Here is a 10,515-nt window from a genome sequence, read left to right on the forward strand (position 1 = left end):
CTTAAATTTGAAAATAAAATGACTGTCCTGGCTAAATCTCGTTGGAAGTTTAGGAATTGCAAACTAATCACAGAAAAAACAACTAATTAGCATTTGGGTGTCACACTAATAAGAAAGTTATTTAGAGTCATGTCCTATAGAGATTGGCCAGTAGAGGGATTTAAGTTTTGTTCTGATAATTGAAATAAAAGTGAAACTAAATATAATTTCTTTATGTCAGATTCTGAAGTCCATAATGTAACAGTGCCGGCTAACTGCAACTTCTTTAAAATCTCCTCAAGACACCACAATGGGGAAAATCTTCCAAGTAATCGTATTGGGTTTTAAAGGAGAAAAATTTGCAATTGATGTTGCAAAAGAAGAGAAGCATTTTAATGAAATGACTGTTCTGGAGTTCAAGAAGAAATTGATTTTGAAACTTCCAGGTCACTCAGGTATGTGAGTACTACACCAGCAGTGTACATCTGACGAGAATATTCACGGGTGTGTTCAGTTTAGTTTTGGTATGGATTTTTGTTAATGTATGTACTTGTTTTGAATGATTAGGTGATACTGATGAGCTGCGCTTGCTTTTTGCCAAAACTCAACTGGAAGATGCAGATAAATTCTCTGATCACCAGATTAAGGACAAGTCTACAATCATGATGGTTCTACGTCTACCAGGAGGACTGGAGTCTTACAAGATTGAGACAAACTAACATCTGAAGCAATTCCAGGAGAGAGTCCTAAAAAATGCATATAATTGCGTGCTAACGTCCAGTTCTCCTAATTTGTCATCTAACTATAGAAGTTGTCTTAGTGCGTAGTTGTACTCTTTTTTATTCTGCCTCGGGATATAGAGCAATAGATATAGATAATACAGTATTTATCACCCATCCATTGTTGCTTTGAAAGGGTGATGTTGGATTTTCTGGTTAAATGGCTTTGTGTTGACTGTGATCCCAAGATGTGGGGAGGGAATTTTCATAAGAATATAAATGTTAAACAATGTTTTAAAAATCTGTATGAATGTGCTCCGGAAAGCCCTTCTCATTTTATTCCTATTATATGCAAATTAAGTCTCCTCCATTGCGATTAATTCATATATATATTTGGGTAAATTATAAATATCCTCAAGTGCTCTTCGGGCTACACCAAAATAAAAACACATATAACATTGCCCTATATTTCAAACAACCTGTTTAAAATGTTACTTGGAATGTCTTCATTGTTTCAATCATGATCTAATAGAAACAAATGTGTTGTTTTCACCGTGATTAAAAGCCGATGTGAAACCTCCATTAAGAATAAAACATTTTTTTGTTTGTGATATGTCTGACATACGTGGAAACCCATAAACATGCTTAAGAGTGTATTCAAATTAAACTACTGAAAATTCCAAAATTCCAGCAGTCAATTGGCTGAAAAGGTCAGTGTATTTGTACGTTGTGTTGTGGGCTCATTCATTAAAATACAATATTTCCACTTACATCGCAAAGTGCCAGTCACAGTAACCCTGGAACATGCTAAGAGCTCTCTTAACTACATTGTTAGGCAATAGAATAAAGCTGCTCGACAATAGCTACCAGCAAAGGGGAGGCAGTATGGCATGGCTGGAACACAGATTCACTGATGGAAACCTTTAATCACACATTGCGCTTGGTACCACGCCTATGGATTTCATACACCCAGGTCAAAGCCACATGCAGCATATCCAATCTTCACTTACCCATGTTAATTTCTGTCAATAAAAAAAGCTTTTAATAAGTTAACACTCAAATGTGGGTAATTAAAGGCCAGGGACATAGACATGGTCCACCCAATTAGCCACCATCCCACCCTAACACTCTCTGCTCTCATATTTCCCATTCCGACTTTCTTCCCAAGCGATGTAGAATATCAACAATCACGTGCAATAGTGCTTCTACTGATATTGTTTTCCGAAGGGTTCCCTGTATGCACGTCCAACAAAGTGCAATCAGAAAAGATGGTGACTCCATATTCACCTGATTTGTGGCCTCACAGATATATTTATTTATGGATCTGTTGGAAAGACCATTACAACACTTAAAGAGACATTGCCCCCAATGTAAATTCTCTCCAAAGCGTTAGGTTTAGTCCATAATTGAGACGTTTCTAGTAGTTACGGAGTCCCGTAGCTTAGTGGTTAGCACGCTCACTTCGAAAGCGAGAGGCACCTGGTTTGATTCCTGGGAGGGGTGAAACCTTAGGCAAGTTTCCTTACTCCACACGAAAAATCTCGAAAAAACATGATGAGGTGCAAACAGGATGACCTAAAAATAGCTTCCTCCACTCCCTTTAGTTTGGAAATCTCCAAATTGGAGGGAGGGGGGAAACTAATTAAGAATAAATCACACGAGGATACGTATCCATTAGAAAAGTTACAGTACTCATGATAATAATCTTATATTAGGTGACTAGTGCACCTGGTATTGTATACATATATATATTATATATAATAACAAGTTTGTGTGTCAGCCTGACTCAGTCGGTAGCACTATTGCCTCTGAGTCAGAAGGTTGTAGGTTGAAATTCCACATCGGGATTTTGAACTCACATAGTCTAAGGTGAACTCCAATGCAGTGCTGAGGACGTGCTGTATTGTTGGAGATGCCATTCTTTGGCTCTGACGTTAACTCAAGGTTCCATCTGCCTGTTCAGGTGGATGTCAAAGATCCCATGTTACTATTGAAAAGAGAAGTATCCTCATCAACAATCCCCAAATAAAATTGATCACTCACTTCATGGCTATTTGTGGATATTACTGTGTGCAAACTAATTGCTGCCTTCACCGGCACGAAAAACACATAGCACTTTACAGTAAATCTTACGAAGTGTTTGGAGACATTTTGGCCACAAAATATAGTCACTACACTTTACAGTATACGCTGCAAAGCGCTTTGAGACATCTTGATGATGCGGTAAAAGCACTATATTAAATGCATATTAAACAAAACTCACCAACTGCTCCCTCGACCACATCCCGGATTGTGAGGGGAAGGTGGGGAGGGCACAGCAGGAGGAAGGGCAGAGGCAGCTGAGTGAATCCCCTCCCACCCAATCTGCTCCCAGTGTCTGGAACTCAATGCCAGAGTCTCTCTGCCTCTTCCCTCCCTCCATGTCTTCACAGCCCACCTGAGGGCAATACTTTTCTACTTTTCCATCTTCCCTCACCATCACCTTCTTCAGTCCACCTCGGATTTGAATAGAATTGGGCATTCGAACAGAAAATACACACAATCACATCACTTTACAGTATATTCCATGTAGCACTTTGAGATGTCAATTTCACTTACTTCATAGGTAGAGTGGGATAGGATTGTGGGGGGATTTGAAAATCAGTACAAGGAATCTCATTCCTCCGATGAAGATTGGTAGGGATTGGGGCAAATGGTGTGTCGAGCATTGTGCGAGAAAGAAATTGGAGAATTCTCGAGCTGTTTAAACTCTTAGAAAGTCAAAAAAAATCTGGATGCTTTTAAGCACGTGATGGGTTTCCACTTGGTCCAGCTGTCAAACAAAATCTGCAGAAAAAAGGCACATAAGGAATAGTACTGTACTTCTGTGATCAGGATTGGTGAGCACACCAGAGAACAGTTTGAAGATTTTGAGTCTTGTTTACTCGAGTTAATTAGAGGAAATGACTCTAAACAGAAAATTATAGTATCTGCCTGAACAAAGTGTGATTGATATTCACAAATAACATATCATCGAGTATGCAGGATTGTGACTGTAATCTGCACTATCATTTGATTGGCAGTGAAAACTCTATTAACTTCCTGGAGTATGACACAGGGGCTTTCCATGAGCTGTTGCTACTTAATTTTGTTCTGGTTTTCGATCGACAAGATGTCAACACAAGGGCAGCAAACAGAAAAACAATACGACCCAAATGATCAGACTCTGAAATTTGTGAAAGGGAAGGATGAAATTACAGGTAACTTTATTAGCCTCAAGAGCAGAAGTAGTTCTCTCGATTAAGTGCAGAATTGTTGTGTTTTAAGTAATCTGTAGAATAATATCCTATCATTTGCTTATCTGTATAGTTGCAAGAGAAACAATCATGGATACATCTACAAAGGATAGAAAAGTTCATTTAGATTGTTTGTGAGGACATTCGCAGTAGGCTTTTTGCATTACTATCACTTTTGATCTCCACTTATTTATCTACAAAATAGACTATGAGGCAAAATGCGCAACAATTTTCAAAGATAATGTTCACAACTTTGGCAACAATCTTGAAAGGAGACAAGGATAGCTATGACAACATCCAGTTCAGTCACAGCTTTTTGACTTAATTAGTTTTGCCTGTTTGTCAGGATTGCAATTAATACAGGAATCATTTTAGACATAGAAGCCAATGTTTAATAAAGCTCAGAAGCTCAAAGTCCCAGTAATTGACAAATACTTTTTCCCAGCACTGTTTGGAATCTGAAATGTGGCTCTTAATTTATTCTATTTTAGGAGATGACGACCCTAATATTTTAAGAGCAGAAATGTCCTGTGGACATGCAGTGGATCCAAATTCGCTCACTGCTTGGTGCCGAAGCCTTCTAGATCAGGTAAGCTATCTTAAAATATAATTGAATCATGTAAAATCAAAGGAGCTATATCAGTTATCTGAAAAAAAAATTGATTTTAATGCTAGAATGAAATCAGTTTTTGTGTTTATATGTGCTATCACAATACTGCATAAAGATAGGTTTCACCGCTTACGATTCTGTCATTATGTATTTGTGCAAATAAATGATATTGCATATTCATCAATAAAGGAGGTGCCCCCAAATTGTGCTAATGATACATTGAAAAAGTTAGTTTTTTTTAATGTATGTAGGATAATAATAATAATAATAATAATAATAATCCTTGCATTTGATATAGCGCTTTTCACGTCGGGAGGACGTCCCAAAGCGCTTCACAGAACACACTGTAAAGTGAATTGACTGTATATTTGTGGGCGAACGCGGCAGCCAATTGCGCACAGCAATGTCCCACAAACAGTCGTAGATTGAAAAAGACCAATTTTTATTATTGTTTTGGGTTTTGGAGGGATTATTATTAGGCTCTGTGTGGAGTAAGGAAACTTGCCCAAGGTTTCGCCCTCTGCCTGGAATTGAACTCAGTTCTCTCACTTGCAAAGCGAGTGCTCTAACCACTGAGCTACAGGATGGCATAGGACACTTCCGAAAACCAAAATTTGCACCATAGATTTAACAAAAAAAGGTGTATTTTAACAAGGAAGTTCTACCTCTATACATCCATCTTTTCCAGAGTCATCTTTCACACTCCCAATCCTCCACCTTTAAATTGGTGCTCAATTATTCCTTAATGGTGGTGCCCAGTTATCACGTCCAGCCTTTGTTAGCTCCCTTTACACGTAGGTTAATTGCCAAAAATTATAAAAGGCAGTGGCAAGTTTATTCCCCTGTCACAATGCAACGTACGTTGGGTTTTACCTGGAACCTTTTTTCCTGAAGGCTTATCAGTGAATCTTGCCATGTTATTTGGGGTTTAAACCCACAACTATGTAACCCAGAGGCAAGAGGCCTACCAGTTGCACCAGTTGATAGCATAGATCAGCTAACTCAGCTCAGAACCTCAGACTTTCTACGACTCTATGGTTTACTTTCACTGAACCAATACTTTATTAAATAAATTATCACATGTATTTTGTATTTATTCTTTGAACTGCAGGGTCAGTATAAGTTCTTCTGTCCAGCACTGAAGGATGGAATGACATCAAAATGTGGAGCAGAATGGTCATATCAAGAAGTTCGCAAATTGGCTGTACTGAGCTGTGAAGAACAATTATATTTTGAGGAAACAGTTGCTCAACTGGCTGCCGCTGAATATTGTGAATATAAATCAGTAGGTTTCATGGGGAGACTTTTGAACAGTAATATACAATAGATGCCAAAAATGAAAATAATAAGCATGTACATTAAGTAAGGGCCATAGATCATTCTTTTAAATTACTGTATTTGAGGTATTTAAAGAATTGATAATACAATACGCAATTCTACGTTACTTGTTTAAAGTGGTAATGTGGTCGCATCTATTAAGTTTCAAAGAACGACTAAGTATATAAAAAATCAAATGATCCTGAATGCTATTGCAAAATAAGGTACTGTTGAACATGAAATTCACTAAATACCTTTCTATTTTTCTTGTCAGTGCCCAGGATGTAAAACGTTTGTTAAACGCTGTGATCTGACAAATCTGAGTGTCAGATGCAGCATCTGTACCACAGAGAGAGGAAGTGTCTATGACTTCTGTTGGCAATGCATGAACACGTGGAAGGGACATGGCCCACGATCTGATCGGTGTGACAATGAAGGCTGCAACAACCAAGAACTCGAAATACTAAAGAATTGTCCGTTAATGAACTTACCAGAAACAGAAGTGAAACAATGCCCTTCCATTCGTGCTTGCCCAACCTGTGGCAAACTTATTGAACATAACCAAGTGGGATGTAAAAATATAACATGTTGCAGATGTTATGTTGAATTTTGCTTTGCCTGTCTGGAGGTTACCACTGAATGCCTGAAAAGCAGACCAAATTCATGGTTTGGTATCTGTGCCAAAGCGATTGCCCCAAGGCAAACATCAATTCCAACCTGGAATCGACATGGATGAAATACAATCTTACCCTTAAATATATTTCAAAATATGACATTTATATTAACAGTCAGGTTAATATATATATTAACAGATGGTGCAAAATCATCCTATACCAATTATATGAATTTGTATGTAAGGTATATTTGCCTGGGTACCCATACTATGGCCTCTCATATGGTGAGAATGGAAAAATGTGGAGGAAATAATTTCTCATGATGGCGTAAAATTATAAATCCCAAATAAACAATAAATATATTTGTTCAATGTTACTTCACTTGGCATTTGTCAAATAATTGGATTAACTTCTTTCAGTGCATGCTTTTATAGTATTTGAAAACAATAGTTGAATTTTAGTAACCGTACGACAGCAAATTTTCCTTTCTTGTCTAGATGGCCAGATAACTTAATACATTCATATCTCTGTGAAATATTTAGTACATAACCACAGTAATTATTCTGGCAACAATGTTCAAAATATTTTCTGAGATAAATGTTAACTTGAAAAAAAGAAAATATTGATTGCCATTTTTATATATTAACTGTTTATGCTGGAATTATTAATGCTTATTGTTTGTGTGATGTGCTGAATTCATTTATAGAAGCTTAAGGTATTGAATAGTGTTCTTTCCAATTCTACACATTCAGGAGGATTTAAATAGACTTGAAAGATTTGCTTTTAAGATATTCTTCAATTAATAATAAATGTTTCATTTGTTAGCTGGCTTTCATGTCCGGATAATATCTCAAAGCATTTCACAGGATTTATTGGAAAGTGTAGTCACTGTGTATATGGTCAATTACCAACAGAGTCAGAACAATCTCTGAACTGCCTTCACAAGTCAACAACTTAAAGAGATCCTGTGCTTTGTTGAGGTAATATTAGCCACACAAGATTTTGATTATATAGCTTTGTTATGATTAATCAGATCTACAATATTATTGTCAATTCATTATGATATACATAATATATTAGACTTGTTGACTAATATATCAGGTCTCAGTTCAAGTCTTTGAAATTTCACAATAAACTCCTACCAATGTGACTACACAGCTGAACTGATATCTGTAGCCATTTCACTTACTTCATAGGTAGAGTGGGATGGGATTGTGGGGGGATTTGAAAATCAGTACAGGGAATCTCATTCCTCCGATGAAGATTGGTAGGGATTGGGGCAAATGGTGTGTCGAGCATTGTGCGAGAAAGAAATTGGAGAATTCTCGAGCTGTTTAAACTTTTGGAGTGTTGGAGCTGGGGACAGTATTGAAGTTTATCCTAGCCATGATAAAGGCATAGAAAAGTGTTTAAGCAGGCATGGGGATGAAGAAAAGATAAAGGTAGCAAAGATCCAAAGGTGGAAGAAAGCAGCCGAGTTATAGACAGGATGTAGTATTTGAAACTCAGTTTGGGATAAAGCAGAATGTCAAACTTTGACACTACTTCCTTCAGCATCGGGTAATGCAGGAATATCCCATATTTAATAGAGAATTAAACAAGAATTCACCTCGCAAGTGAGAGACCTGGGTTTGATTCCCGGGCAGGGCAAAACGTTGGGCAAGTTTCCTTACTCCGCACACCTCTGTTTACCTAACAGTAAGTAGGAACCCGGTTGTTAGTCGATTGGTGGATCATTTTATTATTTATTATTATTATAAATTCCATTTGCTAACCACATAATACAATATACATTTATATCATGCCTTTTACGTCAGGGGGTCATCCCAAAGTGCACAACCGTCTGCAAAAATTGTCTTAACTTTTTGCCTTGTTCTTTTGGAAATTACCTCGAAGCTACATCATCTCATTATTCACACACTGACCAGTTCAAATAATTTCGCGCTGTTTGCTTCATGCAGATGTGGACATGTATTCAGAACTGACTGAAGGGAAGTAAGCAGAGGGTCTTTGTTAGGGGAGCTAGGTCAAAATGTAGTGTTTGAAACTCAGTTTAGGAATAACAAAGTTATATGGGTGGCTCAGAAGTCTGTCCTGTCCTAATCCTTCTGTTCCTTATGTATATGAATAACCTGGATTTGTAGACCCAGTGTAACTTAGATAATTTGCAGACCACACCAAGTTAGAGGAAACTATGCAATCAGAGGAAGTAGCAAATGTCTTGCAAGGAGAGCTTGGGGGCTACGATAAGCACATTGGGTTGATAACAGACAAATGAGGTTTAAACCTGATAAATGCAAGATACAACATATAGAAAGTAAAGAATAGGAAATCACATGTTTTCCATGAATGCGATAGAACTTGTCACAGGAGAAAATGAAAGAGATTTTAAGGGTGTGAAATGACTCATTACTCACTATATCAAAATAGTATTAGGCAGCAATAAACAAAGTAAACAGAATACTGAGTTATATCGTCACATCAGTTCAGATCCTCAGAAGTCTTAATCGCGCAGTCTGATTAGGACAAATCTAGAGTATTGCATACAGTTCTGCATACTGTGACATAAAAGTGTTTCCCAGGATATCGAGGCACAACAGAGGAATTGTTGACTGCAATGAGTCAATTGTGTATTTATTTCTATTTAATTTAAATTAAGTTGTTGCTGAAGCTCGATTCAATCTCAGCCAAATGAGGCCTGACCCAAGCTGGAGCCACTCCTGCATTAGCTGCTCTCATATTAGACCAAAGAGTGGACTGAAAATGTATGTATGTCTGCCTCTTCCATAAAGTGGGGAGCAGTAGAGAGTGATGGAATGGCTCACCATCCTGTAGATAAATGATTAGCCCATATGTATAACTGCTACTTGTAAACACAGGAAGAAAAAACCCCCGGAGGGAACACCTCGGTACCTCCACCGAAATGAAGGTACCCTCGGGTGGTCCATGAACCTATCAGCTCCATCCGTGTTTGGTTTCACTGGCTCCCCATCCTCCAGCGGATTGAATTCAGGATCATTGTCCTTGAATTCAAAGCACTCGATGACCTTGCCACACCATATCTCTGTGACTTCCTGTAACCCTATCACTCAAACCACTCCCTCAGTGAATATTGGCTTGCTTTATGTCTTCTGTCCAATCTGCCCCTGGTATCTGGAACTCAATCCCAGGGTCCCTCTGTCTCATCCCTCCCTCCCCATTTTTACAGCCGCCTGAGGGCATTACTTTTCCACTGTGCTTTTGGTAATCTTCTCCCCCTCCCCCCCTTCCTGGCCCAACTCAAGCTCCCAATCAGCTAAATAAATATAATTGTTGTTAATAGAGAAATATTTGTGGGTGAGCCTTCAATTCATGCAGGAACACTGCATTTTTTGAAAAGCAATTGCTTTACTTAGCAGACAGATCAAATGCTAAATGTGATAATTCCAAACTAAGACCAGAAAGTAATTAAGGTGTGTCTTATTATAATGGAAGTAACTTTCATTAACAAAAAAGCTATGCTGGAGAAGGTAGCAATCTTCTGTGAAACAACAACAATTTACATTTGTAAATCAGAAGGGGTTGAGGGCAGGGAAGGCAGGTACAGGATGATAACCGAAGGTGTAGTCGAAGAGGTGGGTCTTGAGATGTGTCTTCAAACAGGAAAGGGAAGGAACAAGGCGAAAGGACTGTGGATTGAAGCTGAAGGTCACTAACATGGTGGATAAGAGAACGTATATGGATGTTGTCTACATGGACTTCCAGAAGGCATTTGATGTGGTTCCGCACAAGAGTCTCTTAGCAAAACTAAAAGGGCATGGAAGTGGAGGTTACCTTGTAATGTGGCTTGGGAATTGGTTGGGAGGCAGGGATCAGAGACTAGTACTAAAAGGAACGTTCTCTGATTGGCCAAACATGATACACAGTGTTCCCCAGTGGTTTGTACTGGGGTCTCAGTTTTTCATCATATATACACACACACATTTATATATGTTATTGGATGAAGGAATAGAGAGTTTTAT

At 38.2% G+C, this 10,515-nt stretch overlaps 2 protein-coding genes across 2 annotated transcripts; both read left to right on the forward strand.

The window, feature by feature from the left end:
• Positions 1-213: 213 nt before the first annotated feature.
• On the forward strand, positions 214-1,379 carry LOC103175082 (ubiquitin-like). Its single transcript, NM_001293142.1, is given in 2 exon segments — positions 214-434; positions 547-1,379. Coding segments are annotated over 2 exon segments (297 nt in total). The 5' UTR covers positions 214-289; the 3' UTR covers positions 699-1,379.
• Positions 1,380-3,729: 2,350 nt separating this feature from the next.
• Positions 3,730-6,890, forward strand: LOC103175092 (uncharacterized protein DDB_G0292642-like). The gene is made up of 4 exons (XM_007887858.2): positions 3,730-3,937; positions 4,465-4,562; positions 5,695-5,868; positions 6,175-6,890. The coding sequence occupies exons 1-4, from the start codon at positions 3,787-3,789 to the stop codon at positions 6,634-6,636; spliced, it is 885 nt and encodes a 294-aa protein (XP_007886049.2). The 5' UTR covers positions 3,730-3,786; the 3' UTR covers positions 6,637-6,890.
• The last annotated feature ends 3,625 nt before the right edge of the window (positions 6,891-10,515 follow it).

Source organism: Callorhinchus milii, unplaced genomic scaffold, assembly GCF_018977255.1.
Source record: "Callorhinchus milii isolate IMCB2004 unplaced genomic scaffold, IMCB_Cmil_1.0 Scaffold11, whole genome shotgun sequence".
Lineage (NCBI taxonomy): Eukaryota > Metazoa > Chordata > Chondrichthyes > Chimaeriformes > Callorhinchidae > Callorhinchus > Callorhinchus milii.